Genomic DNA, 19,586 nt, shown 5'->3' with positions numbered 1-19,586 from the left:
TCGAACGGTTGTTGATGGAGAACCAGACGGACGATGACATAAAGGAGAAGGTGTAGAGGTTGACACGCGTCGAGGAAGCGAATCTGTGATGGTGATGGTGATGGTGATGGTTGCTCTGCTAATTTTTGTAGTGGTGGTCCTGGTATGAACCCAGAAAAGGGGAAAAAGGAAGGGAAAAATATTGGACTGTAATGAACTTCCGTTCCAGCAAATAAAAGTATGGAGGATTTCAAAAATCCGAAGCTCGGCAAATCTTCAAATGGCCACTTCTTGAATTTCTGAAATTTAATTTTTCTAATTTCTTGAATTTTATGGGTTTATATCTGTGTTTTTCGTTTTGGGATTTGTTTTTGTGGGGTTCTTCATTTTAATTTTTTGGAACTCTCCCCTTGCCATTTTGTTTGGTGGCTTTTCCTAGAAAAATGGTGACTGCCAGGAGATTAAAGAAGTGGCAGTGGGGCGAAAGCCCCGGTGGGTGATGATGGGAATCGAAGCGAGGAAAAATGATAAGAGTGAGAGGCTCGGTTGATCTCCATTCGAAGGGGGACGATCGGCGTTTTGCGATCGGCAGTGTATCAGACGTTGCCGGAGGAGGAGGAAATTTGGCTGTGTTTAGAGGACAAGGAAGAAGGGGGACGGAGAAGAGACAAAGGGGAGGACGAAGGAAGGATTTTTTTTTTTTTTAATTAATTTTAATTGTTAAATAAAAATTAATAATTAATTAATTTTTTTATTTTAGTTGGCCAACTACAAGGTTACCCACGTCATCATTTAACAATCAAATTGACAGAAATTTTAATAGAGATCTAACATTGCCACAAATTCATAAGTTAAGATATAACATTGAAATGTTTAAAATATTATGAGATTATGATTCAATCTATAATTGAAATAGTTTTGTGTAGTTTACCCGTCAAAGTTAGTTTCAAGTCAAAGATTTGTGTTAACATTCTAGACATCCTATTATACTGACAAGGTAAACTATTATGCGTTGATATGATTGCACTATTAAATTATGTTCAAATTAGAGAATACCTATATGTTTTTAATATCGTTAGACTAACTTTATCAGGTGCGGCTTCAATAATACAAGTCTTTTAGTTGTTGGATTTAATTTCATGACTATTTAAAATTTTATTTTCAATCTTTGTCATTTATTTATTTATTTTCATATCATCGAATATTATGAAGAATATCCAACCTCAGACATAATAGAGGATTTTGACTTTAGAAATGCATGGCATTTCATGGGGAAGAAATATCAGCAAGACGGCCTTTTGACCAAGATGGGCCTCACTAGTAGATTCTTCATTCATAAGAGCTTTGGAGATGCCAAGACCAAAAAGAAATCAAAGTTGTACAGCAGTGAAAGCTGAGATCATTCATTCATATTCCGGTGATTCTGTCGATCGATCAACTGGTCCACTTCCATGCAATATGCACCACTGCATGTTTCCTTGACCAATATGTCATCCCACCACTACACATATTTACACCTCTCTCTCTCTTTCTCTCTTTTGTTTCGAATGTCAAACCAAAATCCTAAGCAAAAAGTGGCTTTCACGTCAACTTCAATACTAGAGGTCCAGAAACATGTTTCGATATAAGAAAAACTAATGAAAATGGCTTAAAAACTCTGAGTTTTAACGAAAATGACAAAATAAAGGGTAAAGTGAATGGTATCAGAATTGACTTTTTAGTGTAAAAATGTGGTTTTTCGTTAAAATGAACAGTACCATGATTCGTTAAAGTTCCCTTAAATATATGTTAATAGCAATACAACAACAACAATAATAAAGCCTTTTTCCACTAAGTGGAATCGGCTATATGAATCCTAGAACGTCATTTCGCTCGATTATGTGTCATGTTTTCCGTTAGATCCAAGTACTCTAAGTGTTTTCTTAGAGTCTCTTCCAAAGTTTTCCTAGGTCTTCCTCTATCTCTTCGGCCTTGGACATCTGTCCCGCAGTCGCATCTTCTAACCGGAGCGTCAGTATGCCTTCTTTGCACATGTCCAAACCACCATAATCGATTTTTTCTTATATTTCCTTCAATTTGGGCTACTCCTACTTTACCTCATATATTCTCATTCATAGTCTTATCATTTCTTGTGTGCCCACACATCCAACAAAGCATACTCATCTTTACTACACCCATTTTATGTATGTATTGATGCTTCACCGCCCAACATTTTGTGCTATACAGCATCGCCGGCCTTATTGTCATCCTATAAAATTTTCCCTTGAACTTCAGTGGCATACGACGGTCACACAACACGTCGGATGCATTCTTCCACTTCATCCATCCAACTTGTATGCTATGGTTGAGGTCTCCATCTAATTCTCCGTTCTTTTGCAAGATAGATCCTAGGTAGCGAAAATGGTCGCTCTTTGGTACTTCCTGAGTTTCATCTATCAACACTATATCGTCTGCGAAAAGCATACACTAAGGAATATCACCTTGAATATGTCCCGTTAACTCATCAATTACCAATACAAAAAGGTAAGGACTTAAGGATGAGCCTTGATGTAACCCTATAGTTATGGGGAAGCTTTCGGTTTGTCCTTCATAAGTTCTTATGACAGTCTTTGCTCCATCATACATATCATTTATAGCTTTGATATATGCTACTCGTATTCATTTCTTCTCTAAAATCGTCCAAATAATGTCTCTTGGGACCATATCATACGCTATTTCTAAATCTATAAAGACCATGTGTAAATCTTTTTTCCTATCTCTGTATCTTTTCATCAATATTCGTAAGAGATAGATTGCCTTCATGGTTAAGTACCTTGGCATAAACCCGAATTGGTTGTTCGAAACCCGTGTCTCTTGCCTCAATCTATGCTCAATGATTATCTCCTAGAACTTCATTGTATGACTCATTAGCTTAATACCCCTATAGTTCATATAATTTTGTACGTCGCCCTTATTCTTGTAGATAGGCACCAAAATGCTTTTTCGCCACTCATTTGGCATCTTCTTCGTTTTCAAAATCCTATTGAAAATGTATGTGAGCCATGCTATATTCATCTCTCCCAAGACTTTCCACACTTTGATCGGTATATCATCTGGGCCCACTGATTTTCTATGCTTCATCTTTTTCAAAGCTACAACCACTTCTTCCTTCCTGATTCGGAGGTAAAAGGAATAGTTTCTACACTCTTCTGAGTTACTCAACTCCCCAAAGAAGTATTCCCTTCATATCCTTCATTGAAAAGATTATGAAAATAACCCCTCCATATGTCTTTGACAACATTCTCTGTAGCAAGAAATTTTCCATCCTCATCCTTGATGCACCTCACTTGGTTTAGATCCCTTGTCTTCTTTTCCCTTGCTCTAGCTAGTTTATAAATATCCAACTCTCCTTCTTTAGTATCTAGTTGCTTGTACATATTGTCATATCCTCATCCTTGTACATCTTCTTTTCCCTTGGACTCTCCTAATACCTCTTTTGCTACTTTTCGGTACAACTAGCCATGGAATCTTACCTTTGGCTAGCTTCACCCTCTCTATCCCACACGTATTGGGTGATTACTTTCTTTTTGAAAATGGCTTGTTTTTCTCCTTTAAGATTCCACCATCTAGTCCTTAGGCATTTCCAGGTATTGTTATTTTTTCTCTCTCTTTTGATATGTACATTCATCATCAACAAGCTATGTTGCTTAGCCAAGCTTTCTCCAGTTATAACTTTGCAATCCTTACAAGTTATACGATCATCTTTCCTCATTAGAAGAAAATCTATTTGTGTTTTTGACGACCCACTCTTGTAGGTGATCACATGTTCTTCTCTCTTCTTAAAGAAGGTGTTGGCTAATAAGAGAGCATATGCCATTGCAAAATCCAAGATGACTTCTCCATCCTCGTTTCTCTCCCCAAAATCATGGTTACCATGAAAACCTCCATAGTTGCCTGTCTCCTTGCCCACGTGTCCATTTAAATCTCCTCCTATAAATACTTTCTCCGTCTGATCAATTCCTTACACCAAGTCTCCAAGATCTTCCCAAAATTTCTCATTCAAACTCGTATCCAACCCTACTTGAAGTGCGTACGCACTAATCACATTGATGAGTTCTTGTCCTATTACAATATTGATTACCATAATTCTATCTCCTACCCTCTTGACATCTACAACATCTTGTGTCAAGGTCTTGTCCTAAATATATGTTAATAGCAATGACTATGAAAATTAGCAAACCTGATGTTGATGAATATAAATTAACGAAAGTGAAGAAATAAATCATTTCATGGAGATGCAGTGTGTTCAATCATATCCCGCCTTAGAAGCTCCAAGAAAGTTTTTAAACAAGTGAAATGGAAAAGTTTTTGCGACGAAGTCCCTGAAGAAAGTTGAGGTTCGACCATAAAACCAATTGACAAAATTGGGAGTAGCCCAACCTCTTATAAGCACATGCAAGGTCCTTCTACTCATGAATGTGGAATTCATTCTTAACACTCCTCACCCCCAATTCAACGATTCTTTCCTGCTGCATGCCATCTTCAAGTGGATTGTAATTGGAGTAGTGGAAAGTTCATGTCATGTTTTGAGTGGGCAAGTTGTTTTTTTTTTTCCTTCTTTTAGTGTTTGTTTAGGTAAATGCAATGGCAGGTAGAACAAATGTCAAATTGAAAGGGGCATATTCTACAGTTAAATCTAAGTTTTACATATTTGGACCCATAATCACTTGTCATTTGAAAATAAAGTCGTTACGAGTTCATATATTGCTCACTATAATATATGGGTATTTTAGGCCAATTTCTATGGTTTACTATGTTGGTAAGATTTTAGGATACTTTGTTATTTTAGTATCATGTTATTTTAAAGGTCACTATATAAGCTTTGATATTATTCAATAAATAAGCTTTGAGTTTTTTTCATAATATCAAGGGTTCATGTCAAACTCATATCATATCATAGCTAGGGTTCTTGAAATTAACCAAGACCACTCATCGAGGCTAAATTAACATAGTTTATGCAAGGTCATGCATGGTCGCGATCACTCCTTGTGAGGAAGAATTAATTTAACAATTCGGCCTAGTAACTCGTTATTTTTTTAATAGCAAAAGAAGTTCTAAGCTCGAATCTCGACCTAATTAATCAAAGTGCAGCGAGATGATAGAGTATAACATTCGAGATGGACCAATTTTTGCCCTTTATTTGGCAAGTATGTGATCCATATATGTTTGCATATAATGTGAAGGAACCACTTGATTTTTAGAACAAAGTCAAAACCCTATGCCAAATGGAGATAAACTTTCCTAAAGCTAAGCTAATAAAATGATATCCTTTTCTTAATTCTGAATATCTTGTGTCCAAAGATCGAATTTACTTATGGTGCCTTCTTCTTCTTGTTTGTTTTATTAAGAATATGTCAAATGTGCACCTCAAAAGAAGAATATACAAGTGAAAATACAGCAACTATCATGATAGGAATTCAGTTGCAAACTAGAAATCCAACACTAGAAGTTGCAAATGAAGGGGATATTTTTGTTCACCAGTTTGAGAGTGTGCCCTGTGCGGGTCAGATAAGTAACCAGCATCATCATAACCAACAAGAAGACAAAAGCCTAGGGGGCAGCTGCAGGCTGCAATGATGAAAGTCCAAAGTAATGAGCTTGGGCTCAAAGCACAACAGTAGACGCCAAAACCACGTAGTTTGGGCACTGTTCTAAAAATCCCCTCCTAGCGTCGCCTGGGCCCCATCTAGGCTCTAGGCAGCTGGTCACCGCCCCGATTAATGCTTAGGCGTTTGAAAATTAAGAAATGACGCCTAGACTTGCTGAGGCGCTCGTCTAGACCGTCTAGGCACCTGCCTAGCCCACCCAGACCCACTTAGGTTGCGACTCACTTGGGTAGAAAATAGATAAATTTCAATTTGCTTTTTATTTTTTTTTCAATAAATTGTAAGATACTTATTGAATACTTAAATGAGCACACATTATATGCTTGTTTTCCATGTTTTCATTATGTTCCAATACTTCATAATATATGTGTCATTCTATTTTGTAGTTTTTGATGAAATTATATATATTTTAAGTATAAACATACACTTATTTACATGAAATATAACTGATTTAGTTAAATCCGCCTAATCTGCCTAGGCGTTAGGCCCCAGCTCGCCACTCGACTAGCCTAGCATCTTTTAGAACCTTGAAGTAGGAGTTGCAGGCTCGGCTCTGCTCGATGTTGCGGCTCGACTTGGCTTTAGGCCATACCATGCAAGGTGGCGTGGCTCAGCCATTATTTCTTTTTTTCTTTCTTTTCAGTTTTAGAGTTTTTAAAACCTTAGTTAGTGCTTCTATTTTCTTGTTTTTCTTTAACTCCCATAATTCAACATAGCAATGTAGCATAATATAGCAAATTTGCATAATCAAAATATGAAAATAGTAGTTGCGTGTGCATGAACATGTTTATATATATTGAACCATATAAGCAATATATATAATAATAAGACTGGGAATTCATGCATCTTGATAACATGGGCTTATAAAATATCAATTTTGTGTTTTAGAAGAACCTAATTTTGCTGGAAACGAAATGAAGTCTTTGAATGCTAGTTGTAGAAGAACCTCCTCCACGAACCTTCAGTTTCAGTCTCTAAGTGTCAGCAAAAGCATTCTGATATTTAACTGAAGATTTATAAAGAGATGAAGAGAGGGCGCGACAGCAAATAGAGAGAAGATATAATAGGTGAATTATGAGGTGTGTATTATATCATTCTATTGTGATTTTATTTATAGTAGTAATTAAGGAATAAAGAATTTTTATCTTTCAAGTAATACGTTTTAAATACAACACTAACTAAAAGATATTATAGAATTCCATAAAGATTTATACTAAGACTACACCGATATGTATTATTTATAATAAAATTCTCGGTCCGCGTTGTCATTGTGGTTGGTGTGGAAGATGAGACAGCTCCCCACTAACCAGTTGAAATCCACTTAATTAATTTAATCACCTTCTCTTAGAGTCTTAATACATGTTAAACTTGTTTGTTGCCGCATCCAATTTAGATTTCCTATCACTGAATTGGTGCCTCACCTACTAAATCCTTTTTGAAAAAAACAAATTAAACATCAAATAAAACTTCAAATAATAAAAATTGGCCAAGCAGAATTGTAACGTCGTTGGCAAATATTTCTTTCAAAATCATACTAATCATCATGCTCAGACGGTGATACGGTATCTTAATCACAAGAGATCTTTTATTGTATATGAAACACGGACAAATACGCCATATATCATTATCCAAGTGGAGGGACACTAAAAAAAAAAAATTCCCTCTTCTTATATAACAACATATGTCATATTGCCATGTTTCAAAGAACTCATTACCTCCCAACAACTTTAGCCAGGGTCTGAACATAGCAATCGATCATCTATTGCTTCGTAGCACCCTTGCCACCGGGCTTTTCCATGACAATGAGCCAGTGCTCGTAGTCACAACCAGGAAAAAACAAGGTCATTTTAGTGGACGGACAGTCGCTGAAGTTCGAACAGAGTTGAGGGGCGAGTAAGAATCGTTAGACTGATTGACCCGACAACGGATCTGATTGTAGTTGGTGGAGGGCAAAGTTGGGATGCCGACAGAGTAGACTGAAGGGAAGAGTCGCTGAGTTGTATTGAGACTGGTGCAGCCGAGGGAAACCAACCACATAATATAACCATACGTTCCTCTTCTGTCTAAGCTTAAAGACTGTTCATCTATAGCGTGAAAATTCTTCATCTATTAAAATCCTAGCAAATCTTTGACATTCTCACTAAACATATAGGCTATACATGTATAATTTTAATTTTTTATCCCTGAATTTGGATGTATTAAATCATTTTAAATCTTAACTTGCCTACCCATTCATAATTCTTTTTTAAAACCCAAATTCACTACACTCTGATTTTAAAATCTATTAAAATCCTAGAGCAATTTTTGAAATGTGGGACTGATAAATAATAGAATTTTAACAAAGTCCTAAATGATTTTTTATTCAAAGTAAAATTTTCACAGATGACTAACAAATCATACTTTAAAAAGTGACGGCTCCGAAACAAATTTGAACGATTCGCACCATACTATGGGGTAAGCCCAAATTACTAACTGCAACCTGGTTAGCAGGCTCAGTTCGTCATGGAACAGATTGAAAAGTAGCACCTGAGTCAGTGAGACTGCAGATCCAATAAGCGATCGCATTCCGCCAAGTTCATCGGCCAATGGATCGGGTGATCAAAGCTGCCAGAAGCTCCGGTTCTCTCAACCTCTCAAATCGCTCTCTCAGGTAACATTTCGAACGATCTGCGGTTACAGAAGACACAAAATATCATCCATCTCCACCTCATTATCTTTGCTCCGCTCCCGATTATTATCTTCTGCAATAATTTAAATTTCCATCGCATTAGATTCATTGGATTCATATGGGAACTGGGTTTTTTTTTTGTTGTCAGGGAAGTGCCAGATGAGGTATATAAGAGTACGAGTGCGGTTGGGGACGATGAGAAATGGTGGGAGGTAATTAAATTTGTTTAATTTCTTTCTCTGAATCGTGAAATGGCCATTTCGAATTCGCAAAGTTTGATTCGTTTCGATCGGAATTAGAGTAATGGACCCATTTGCTTGATTTCAGGCTGTGGAGCTACAGAAGCTCATTCTAGCCCATAACAATATTGAATTACTGAAAGATGAGCTCAGAAATTTGCCTCTGCTAACTGTGTTGAATGTCAGCCACAACAAGCTTTCCGAGCTTCCGGCTGCGATTGGAGAGTGAGTTTTGTTTCAGAGTAATTTGTAGTAGTATGTGTTGTTGCTTTTGTGTTTTGTTGAAATCTCTATCCCATTTGGCAGGCTTACCATGCTGAAATCGTTAGACGTATCGTTCAACTCAATTCTGCAACTGCCTGAGGAAATTGGATCAGCAACTTCTCTTGTCAAGTATGGTTTTATTCTTCTCCAATCCCTACATATTTTTTTCAATACATGAAAAAAATACCAATAGGTGTAACTGGTTTAAAACAAATGAGAAAGAAAGAAAGTTTCAAATGGCTTTGTGTGCATGCCTTATGTTAGTTGGTAGTTTCATGGATAGCATCCAACCGATTGAAGCTAGCTCTTCTCTCTCTCTCTCTCTCTCTCTCTATATATATATATATATATATATATATATGTGTGTGTGTGTGTGTGTGCGCGCGCGCGCGCTTATCGTTATTTTTCATAAAATTAGGTTCTGCATTTATCACTATCTACTATGGCCACTTCTGGCCTTCAAGTACCATAAACCCAAAAGAAGCTGCTTTTTATTATAAATGGATTTCTTGGTCCTTGTTTGCCTAGTATTGCCATAAATGCTTATACGCTCTTGGAATTGTTCTTTTTTGAGGTAAAAAATGAATATGAAAGAGCCAATTATTGAAATGGAAGTGAAAGAAAATCCGAAACCATTAACCAAAGGATTTTCACTGTTCTCTAGTAGAGTGTTAAAACTGTTAAGACCTCAATGTCGATCGTAGCATAAGAGGAAAGTACACCGTACACTTTGTTACATGAAGGACATTTTTTAAATAAGTGTCCAACTTTATTTTGAATGATGGATATTTATTGTGCAATTGAAACCTAATATTTTTAAATCCACGATTATTTTTTCTGAACTTGCCTATTTAAGTAATTTCGCATAATAGGAGAATTTTTTTGGCTTATTTTAGGATGAAATGAAACCATAACAAAATTAAGAGTATTCATCTGTTGTAACTAGCTGTCTCATTTTCCAACACAAAACCAATTTTACAAAGTGGTCATATAACGTATTATTTACCTTGCATCCAATCTCCTGATTATGGTATCATTACTCTTATTAGTAACTTCAGAGTGTAGCCTATCAGAAGTTTTAGGTTAATCAAGTTGTTGTGTGATCCTTCCAGATTTGATTGTTCGAACAATCAGCTGAGAGAACTCCCAAGCTCACTTGGAAGATGCTCAGATCTATCAGAATTCAAGGTAATTGCTTGAATTAGGTTGATTATTATGTGGTGGCGTAGCCATGTTGCGGGTAAAATTTGACACAGTATGTCCCACAGCCTTGTGGTATGGTTGTTTAACTTCTTGTCCTTTGCCCGAATCTATATGCATGTGACTGAATTTTATACTTTTTTGTATTTGTTTCATTTTATTATTCTATAAACTAGCTGCCTTCAGTATGGAAGGATAATTTCATTTTTTTTTTCTAACATCATATTCGAATGTGAGATAAACTAAGTTATATGGTAATCTTTTTGCAGGTGTCAAATAATGTTATAATCAGCTTGCCAGAAGATCTGGCGAACTGTTCAAAATTGATGAAATTAGACATGGAGGTATGAGCAAGATTGTAACTTTAGCTCCTGGGGATGATGACTTAATGCCTTTTCCTTATTATTATTATTTTTTTATGTAATCATTAGTAATTTAGTAGTTGATAAACTTTAGGACCTAAAATGCGAAATTGTATCATCTGCCTGTGCCAGGGTAACAAGCTAACAATCTTATCTGAGAAGTTGATTGGATCTTGGACCAAGCTTACAGAACTCAATGCATGTAAATATTTACAGATTTGCTAATTCAGTGCTTATAGCCGACCCCACTTAGTGGGAAAAGGCTTTGTTGTTGTTGTTGTTGTTGTTGTTGTTGCTAATTCAGTGCTTACTTCTTGTTGCACATCTTTGGATATGTTGAAAATTTGTTTGTTATTGGAACCTATGCAGCTAAAAATCTGCTGGGTGGAATACCAGAGAATATTGGAAGTCTTTCTCGTCTCATTCGTCTTGACCTTCATCAGAACAGTGAGTCATTTTTTAATGGACGTACCGTAAAGAATCATTTTTTGGCATGATATGAGCCAATTTGTTCACCTTTTTTTTATAAGTTGTGAACGTTTACGAATTTTGCAGAAATTTCATCAATCCCAGTTTCAATCATGGGCTGCTCTTCTCTTGCGGAGATTTATATGGGGTAGCAGTAACACGATCCTTTTAATTTTTTGAGGATATGGAGTTTATAGATAACTTTTGCAGTAACTTAGTGGGAAAAGGCTTTGTTGTTGTTGTTATAGATAACTTTTGCATCTTTTGAGATTTACTTGCACTTATACATCAAATTTTAGGAACAATGCATTGTCTACCTTACCGGCTGAGATGAGCGCACTTTCTCATCTAGGAACTTTAGATCTTCAATCCAACCAGGTAGGTAGAATTTCATTTTTATCTTTTTTCAGAAATGTGAAGATTGTCTTTCTTAAAACAATTGATGCCCACAAGACATGTTTATAAGTGATTTTCTTGCATCTCACCATAATTAATGTGTTGTTGAGTTATCTGTATGAGTCTATTTGGAAGTGATCATTTAATAGCCATCCTTTCATTTTAGATCACACTAATTTTGCAGAAACTAAGATCTGAATACATTTTTCAGCACATGTACATGGCAATATTTTGGAATGTTTTAATCACCTGTACTACTACTTGATAAGCAGGACTACAACTCCTTAAGATCTCCATGCATTCACGTGTTACCTTGATGTATCGTCTTTGATTTGTCCAATTAGATGTGCACTTAGAGAACATAAACGTTGTAATAATATGGACTATTTAACGCATAAGTCCAGTTTGAAGTTTGAGTGTTTACATTAATTAGCATATTCGGAAATACTGTGAAAACCCCAAAGGTACCAAGGTGAGATGAGACTATTCTAACACCCCCCCTTAGTGCCAGAATTGCAGACTTGACTCTCCCCCTTCACGCTGGATAGGAGATACGAACCCGACCGATCCATGAGGCACACCTTATCTAATACCATGTAAAATTTGCGGGTCAAACTTATCCTTAAAACCGGCATACTAGGAAAGGATGCCCATGGTTTAATATACCGTCCATCTTAGGCAGTGTGGAACAGTGCTACAAAGTACAATCACAGACAATAACAACTTAAATCCACTAGGCATGCTTGCAGATGAGGTAAAAATTCAGTGATTATTGGTTTTGGATGCGAGAGAACTCATCATATCAATTCCCGGGGGGGGGGGGGGGGGCGAGATGATATGGATAACCCTAGCTAAGTTAGTAGAGAGACTAATTAAGATCCTAAGTAGGCTGGAATTGACTGAAGGTGACTTCAGTAATTTCCAAAAGGCAATTCAAATTAATAATGTGATTTCCTTTGGGTACTTGACACTCCAACCACTCCACGATTCTTCTGTTGCATGTTCTGCATCATCTTTGGATAACAAATTTTGAATTCTGTGCTAACTACTTCATGCAGTTAAAGGAGTATCCAGTGGAGGCATGTAAATTGCATCTTTCTTTGTTGAATCTCTCAAACAATTCATTGTCTGGATTGCCCCCTGAATTGGGTAAGGTTAACAATTCATACCATTTAATCCCGTATGACTTGTGATGCTGTAAAAAAAGTCTCATGGTAATTTCACTTTGGAAGTTATGAAGGGATCAGAATTCTACTTTTGTTGACGCAATTTACAGTTGGTTAAAAGAATTGATATTTTTGATAATCATATAAGAAAGAAAGTGGTACTTCTCGTACCTTCGCCAAACATATTAGACTATGCCAAATATTGGGGCTAATTCTTTTTGGTAAAGGAATCTTAGAATAATAAAGTGGCACAAGTTAGTAGTGCACTAGTCTTAACTATATTTGCACGTCTGGCGGAGTGGGGGTGGGCGGATGGGATAATGAAATGATGAAGTTTAGTTACATATAACTCAGGAAAAGCTCTAATGCTAGTGGGATGGCGGAGGGTGGGCAAATAGAATGATGAGTAAACCTTGGATGTTTATGTATATCATACTCAGAAAAGCTCTACTACCTACCTTCTGTTATCTTTAAATCCAATTTTGCAAATTCTTATGGTTAACTGATGAAAATTATTCATTGTTTAGGAAAGATGACTACGCTGCGGAAACTTTTGCTCACCGGAAATCCAATACGAACTCTTCGTAGGTGAGGCATCTTCTTGGCCCCTATTATTTTGTGCTTCTGTTAAGTAAGTGTTATCCAACATATTTTTTCCTCTCCCAGCACATTGGTTTCTGGATCAACTCCTACTCTACTGAAGTATCTTCGAAGTAGACTTTCTGAGAATGAAGGTATGTTCATTTGACAACACATGCATGACCATTTTCTTTTTTTTATAGCCTCTCAAACAGGCTAATTTTACAATTTTTTTTCTTTCTAGAAGGGATTATAGACTAGCTTTACTGGTTGAATGTATGAAACTTGGAAAGAATTAAACATCCTAATTCTAATTTGACAACTAATAATAATCATTCAATTCTGGAAGTATATCACAGAGAAATCTACAACATTGTAAGAGTTCCAAAAATTCGCCACCATGATTTACAGTATTCAACCAACTTTTGTCTTTAAGTAAATTTAATTCAAGATTTGTGATATAGATGCTGAAGGTACAAGTACAAGAAAAGAGGATGTGATTGCCATGGCAGCTCGACTATCTATCGCTTCAAAGGTGCTGTTTTTTATTTTTTCTAAGATAAGCTTTTTTACAAATGGTCATTTTATAGCTTGATTTGCTGTCCATGCCCACCCTTTTTCCTTTCTTTGATATTTGTATTGGTTGTTCTAGATGTCTAGTATAGAGCTCAGATTCACCCTTCTTTGTAATCTTTCTTTCTGATGCTGGACTGTTGCACTTCAAAATGATTCTACTTTCAGGAACTTTCGATGGAAGGGGTGGGTTTGAGTGCTGTCCCATCAGAGGTATGGGAGTCGACTGAGCTCATAAAAGTTGATCTTTCTAGGAATTCCATCCAAGAGCTCCCAGTTGAACTTTCATCATGTATCAACCTTCAGGTAAAGTATCTTTATACTTATTGCTTGCCTGCTTGTGAGGGAATGAATGATGAAGTTCATAAAGTGAAGTGCATGTTTACTGGTAATTTTTTCCCTGATTTAGTGATACTACTAGTTACAATTATTTTGTGGCTTGATTTCCGAAGCTTTATGCATTGTCTAGGTGTAAGGCTAAATGGTGGAAAAGGTTAAGAGATAGTTTAGGAAGATGCAAATGGTTTAAATTGAAATCGTGAAGAAAACTACGCTTTGGGCCGCTGTTCTGGGGATGTAAAAAATATCTTAAGAGTAATAGATAGGCTGTTTAGGGAATTCTAAATTAGGATAAGAGGGATAGGGTTTGGTTGCAAAAGTTTCAGAGTATACAAAAAATTATAGTGAGCAACTGATGTATCTTCGTATTACTTGAACTCCAGTTGCTTGATGTATACAAATTGTGGTTATGCAGGCCTCCATAATTTGATATTTGTTTCTCCTTTCTAAGTACTTTATCTTTGTAATGAATAGTAATTGATCATATGACTTGCTTATTTTTTTTTTAAATCTGCATTTTAAGTCATCCTTATATTTGTCCAAATGTGCAGACATTAATTTTATCCAGGAACAAGATTACAGATTGGCCAGGTGCAATTTTACAGTCGCTTCCTAATCTTTTGTGTTTGAAGCTGGACAATAATCCCCTAAGACAGGTAAATACATGTAGCTGGTCCAATCGTCATTTTCTTGTCTTGTCAATATATTTTCATGAGTTATTAGAGTTTTAGTAAACAAATAAGGGATGTGGTTCATGACAAATACAATTCTCGCAACAAACCTTTTAATACCATGATATATATTATTACCAATGCATTCCAAAATCTTAATCTGTCAAGTAATGGGTCAAACATTGTATATCAAACGAAAAGATGCAAGGACCCTCCTTATTTCTTGACTTGTAGATTCCACCAGGTGGATTTCAAGCAGCCCCTATGCTTCAGATTCTAGATCTAAGTGGTAATGTGGCTTCATTGCCAGAGCATCCCGCATTTTCTAGCTTACCACATTTGCAGGAGCTTTACTTGAGGTTAGTGAACTTATGACACACACACACACACACACACACACACACACTCACACATAGAGATAATATATGAATGCGTTGCGTGCTTGTAGATATTGAAGTTCCTAATAACAACACTGATGTTTGCATACATCTATTTTCGTTGTTTCCGTTTTAGGCTAAGCTACATCTTTTTTCACTTGATAGACGAATGCAGCTAAGAGAAGTTCCATCGGAAGTCTTGAGTTTGCAGCAACTGCGGATCCTTGACTTGAGCCAAAATTCCCTCCAATCGGTTCCAGTGGTAATATATTCCTAGCCTAAGAAACAAATATACAGTAATATCTCTAAATTTAAAAGTGTGCAAGGAGACTGCTGTAGAGGTTTTATGATATTAGTGGTAGATTATGAGTTTAAAGGGGGGTCCTAATTTCATGAGGCGATAGGAGGGAGGGTTGGATTTAGCTCCTTGGATAAAATTTCTTTAAAAGAATTTGAAAGCAAATAAAAGAGAAAAAATGCTAATTGTTGCAACCATGCCTGCCAGTCTTGGAGGCACCTTGTGAGGAATAGCTGTGGCTGTCATTAGGGCATATAGTACAAATTAAGTTTTTATGTAAAAATTATTATTTATAAAATAGGAATAAAAATTTGTTAAACGAGGAAATATTATTTATACAAAATAAAGAACAATCATTCTTTAGAACGTAAATTTTAATAAGCGGAGTATTCTTAAAATGACATCACTAAATTTAGGTCATTTTCTTGTCCCAAGAGCCTTTGTTCATGGGGCACTGTGAGGAGTTGGGTAAAAGTTTAGGTCCTAGGTTCAAGTCTCATGTAATAAAATAAAAAACTGTATTTTTATTCAGCTAAAGTATTTCCATGTTTCACGTCGCATATAGTACATATTAAGTTTTTATGTACTTCAGAAAAAATGGACACCTCAAAATCCTGGGGCTTGCCTTTGGCAGTCCAAGGAAATGCTCTAAATGTCAGATTTTGGTTCTCAGTTCATAAATCATGTCCTCAAAGAATTCCTTCTTGTGGTACGTTAATTGTGATCTGAATTCTTGATTATCCCTGTTAATATTGGCGTGCAGGAGTTCAAAAATCTTGCTTCACTCACTGAGCTGGGCCTATCTGACAATAACATATCGATGCTTCCCCCAGAGTTGGTCAGTACATGAAAAGCTTTCACAAATGTTTTGATTTCTTAGGTTGTGACAACCGACTTCTTGATTATAGAGAACAGAAGATTCTGTAGACTCATATGATTGACTATATAAAAAGATCGGATATATAGAGCTTTACCCAACTTGTAGAGATATTTCTTATTTCGAGCCCTGGTAGCAATGATGTAAACATTGCACCAGAACTTATGTTACTAGAAGTATGGTCCTGCAATGGTTGGGGTCGGTCCTGATGAAAGTAACTAAAAGATAATTGATTGAATTGTTTCTTTTGTAGCTAAGATTTTCTTCATTAATGGATTGCCTTACGTCTTCCCTAAGTTGTCTACTAGCTCACATAACGTATGTGATCTATTCTAATCTAAAGTGTTCCTTTGATCAGGGGTTGCTTGAGCCTAGCTTACAAGCCTTGAGACTTGATGGAAATCCATTAAGAAGGTATGCTACTTTTTCCTCATTTCCTATTAGTTACTGGAAGGTTTGCTGTCATTCCGTATTTTTGTGGTGTTAAACTTAAATAGTACAAAATTTTGCTGCGCATATAAAAGAAAAGGACTCTGAGATAAATTTTAGGTCAGTCAAGTTACTTTAGGATTGTCACTGGCTCAATGCCAAACTCCTTGATTATCTGGGAAATACGGTTAAGGATGTATGGAAATCACCTGTGTGTGGCTGATCGACGGTGGACAAAAATGCAAGGCAACAGTCATCTATTAGCCTAAGACAACTTGAGGCGTGATCCCAAGCTCAAAATATGTCTGCTTGAGTTCTTACAATTATGCACCCCGGATAGTCTCTTGCTATCAATTGCTTTATTTCATTAGGAAGTTGAAAATTCCCTCTAAAAAGCTAAAAGACATTAACGGTAAAAATGTCAGCGAGGCAATACATTCCTTCCAATTGCGTGCTAATCAGTCGGGCTTCCTACTAAAACGTCAATCCATTGATAATAGAATGATACCTATTGAATATACTTCATTGCAATGATTACCGGAGTTCTAAATTCCTTGCTGTTCCTATGCATCATTGACCCTTCTCATGTTATTTTTTATGTACTTGAACAGTATCCGGAGGACGGTTTTAGATAGAGGAACCAAAGCTGTTCTGCAATATCTCAAGGACAAAATTGTTGAAGACTAGCATCTTTGCATTCGCTCCCTAATTGTCCAGATTCGCTCCACTCTTTTCATGTGACCAAGATCTTGATTTGAAGACCGCAACACTTGTTCCGCTCGGTGTATTGCAGCTTTGTATCATTTGAGTGGTATGATTAGTTTCTTCACTTTTGGATCCCCGCCTAATTAAATTCCAGATCAGTTGTATGTTTGTTTGTTTGTTTGTTTTTTGGGTGTTGTCGTTGGAGCTTGACTTGTGGGTGCATGTGAATTTTACCAATACACATTTTAATTTTACAGAAATAATATTATTGACAGCAGAGTATAGATTTTTCCTGTTCTTGTAGCACTGACTTGCACGACAAGTTAACTTGATGTTAAGAGGGGCTATAAAGAAATGGGTACTTTGACATTCTAAGGAATTTTCAATGTGAGGGAATTTAGGTGTTAAGAGAAAGTGATTTTATTTTGAATTTTGGTGATTTTCAAGTTAATGTCATGGAAAAATAGGTGACCATCTTTTATATATTTTGAAGCGTAGTATAACTCACATACCTCTTTTTACCCTTCATTTTTGTTAATTTTTGCCTATTATTTTTTTTCAATTTATTCGATCCAACGATTGTAAATAGAGACGGTTGCGTGAGAGATAAAATAAGTGTGGATAGCACTATCCTCAAAGTTGTTATTCTAGCTTTGACATTTATGAACATCAGCGGAAGCTCAAACTCTTCGGGATGCTTTGCTCTCGGCCAATCAACGTTAAATCAGAAAAATTGTGGTGGAAGACGACTCGAAGATTGTTATTGATGCAGTTTCGGGAAAATATGCGGTACCGTGGATCTGGTGAAATGGAATCAAATCTTTAGAGAAGCAAACTTCATAGCAGATGCTATTACCGTCCTTGAGCATAATTGTACTAATTTATATGTTTGGCTTCCTGCCCAAGCAAAAAACGCTCTTTTGTACGACTCTTGAGACCTCGAGTGTTATTGAGGCTTTTCCTTAAATTAATTTCCTTCTTCCAAAAAAAAAAAAAAAGGAGCAATAACACGGGTAAAAGTAAAAGTTAACACAGTAAAATTATGACTCGCTCTAACCTATGGGCTTTACTATATAAAGCTGCACTGACCACTGCTACCTCATTTTTCTATTTTCTTTGCAACTGAAAACTGAGTAAGAGAACAGAGAGAGAGAGAGGAATATCCGTACCAACTCCTCACCCTCAACATCAGGTCCCACACCCTCATCTACCACCACCATTTCACCTGGAACTACGGCAAGGTCACGCCACGCTCCCTCATCTCCTTCTTCGAAGACCCTAGGGTTTTCGTCGTTGGCCGCAACATTGCCGCCGTCTCGCGGAGACTCAAATCTCACAATCAGATCTTACTCAGACAGAGAGAGAGAGGAATATCCGTACCAACTCCTCACCCTCAACATCAGGTCCCACACCCTCATCTACCACCACCATTTCACCTGGAACTACGGCAAGGTCACGCCACGCTCCCACATCTCCTTCTTCCAAGACCCTAGGGTTTTCGTCGTTGGCCGCGACATGGCTGCTGTCTCGCGGAGGCTCAAATCTCACAATCAGATCGAGATGAGGAACACCGTCGACCTCAACGAGCTAGCGGTCAAGGGGACGACGACGGTGTTCCTAATCTCGATCTGATTGTGAGATTTGAGCCTCTGCGAGACGGCGACGGCGGCCATGTCGCGGCCAACAACGAAAACCCTAGGGTCTTGGAAGAAGGAGATGAGGGAGTATTTGAATTTAGTTCGTGTTGTTTTATGCAGCATTTGAATTTGGTCTTAAGTTATGCCGGTTTTATGTAACATTGTATGTCTTTTGTGGCAATGAAATGTTTTAACTTTGCACTGATATCATGCTTAGGTTTTTATGCTATCCGGGAACTGTTTGTGTGTTTTGTAGAAGAATTTGACAAAATTAATTCCCTGGCAGTGGTTTTAGGCTTTTAGATGACATTTAATTAGCAGAGCCTTTTCTGTAGACATTAATATATGCGTGTAAAAACTACCATGGAGACTCTTGGATTGGATTGTGCTTGCTTTGCACATTTTTTCATATTGTTTTACCTTGGTATTTTTTGGATTTGTTTGGAGCATTGAGCCTATGAAATTAGTTCATGTTGTTTTACGCAGCATATGAAATGCCTTGGCATCGCCCTCGCTCTTTAAAACATTGGCATTGAATGCTTTAGTGGCAATTAAATGTTTTAACTCCGATCTTTCTACTGTTTATCTTGCTAAGTGTTTGGTGCTGTCCTGGCACTTTGTATTGTTTATAACTAGTGATACTGTAATATGGGTGCATTAGTAATGTCTTAAGGTTGAAGATTTTGCACTCTAAGGGTGCGTTTGTTCGTGGCT

General features: G+C 36.8%; 1 protein-coding gene across 3 annotated transcripts in view; it reads left to right on the top strand.

Moving 5' to 3' along the window:
• The first annotated feature begins 8,027 nt into the window (after positions 1-8,027).
• LOC126588753 (plant intracellular Ras-group-related LRR protein 6) overlaps positions 8,028-19,586 on the top strand; it is a 65,081-nt gene continuing 53,522 nt past the window's right edge. Inside the window, exons 1-21 of one of the 3 annotated variants that reach the window (XM_050253849.1) lie at positions 8,030-8,274; positions 8,441-8,504; positions 8,620-8,756; positions 8,838-8,924; positions 9,908-9,983; positions 10,265-10,339; positions 10,490-10,559; positions 10,727-10,804; positions 10,913-10,973; positions 11,125-11,203; positions 12,280-12,370; positions 12,915-12,975; positions 13,054-13,121; positions 13,431-13,501; positions 13,708-13,845; positions 14,430-14,534; positions 14,784-14,908; positions 15,092-15,188; positions 15,988-16,062; positions 16,460-16,515; positions 16,626-16,650. In XM_050253849.1, the coding sequence (XP_050109806.1) occupies positions 8,210-8,274; positions 8,441-8,504; positions 8,620-8,756; positions 8,838-8,924; positions 9,908-9,983; positions 10,265-10,339; positions 10,490-10,559; positions 10,727-10,804; positions 10,913-10,973; positions 11,125-11,203; positions 12,280-12,370; positions 12,915-12,975; positions 13,054-13,121; positions 13,431-13,501; positions 13,708-13,845; positions 14,430-14,534; positions 14,784-14,908; positions 15,092-15,188; positions 15,988-16,062; positions 16,460-16,515; positions 16,626-16,638 (1,692 nt within the window). In that variant the 5' untranslated portion in view covers positions 8,030-8,209 and the 3' untranslated portion in view covers positions 16,639-16,650. Of the gene's footprint in view, positions 8,275-8,440; positions 8,505-8,619; positions 8,757-8,837; positions 8,925-9,907; positions 9,984-10,264; positions 10,340-10,489; positions 10,560-10,726; positions 10,805-10,912; positions 10,974-11,124; positions 11,204-12,279; positions 12,371-12,914; positions 12,976-13,053; positions 13,122-13,430; positions 13,502-13,707; positions 13,846-14,429; positions 14,535-14,783; positions 14,909-15,062; positions 15,189-15,987; positions 16,063-16,459; positions 16,516-16,625; positions 16,651-17,141; positions 19,282-19,586 lie in introns of those variants that run through there. The other 2 variants (XM_050253848.1, XM_050253850.1) reach the window with 2 other exon arrangements.

The sequence above is a fragment of the Malus sylvestris genome, chromosome 11 (genome assembly GCF_916048215.2).
Source record: "Malus sylvestris chromosome 11, drMalSylv7.2, whole genome shotgun sequence".
NCBI lineage: Eukaryota > Viridiplantae > Streptophyta > Magnoliopsida > Rosales > Rosaceae > Malus > Malus sylvestris.
Note: the sequence above shows the minus strand (reverse complement) of the source record. Positions and strands in the feature narration are given on the sequence as shown.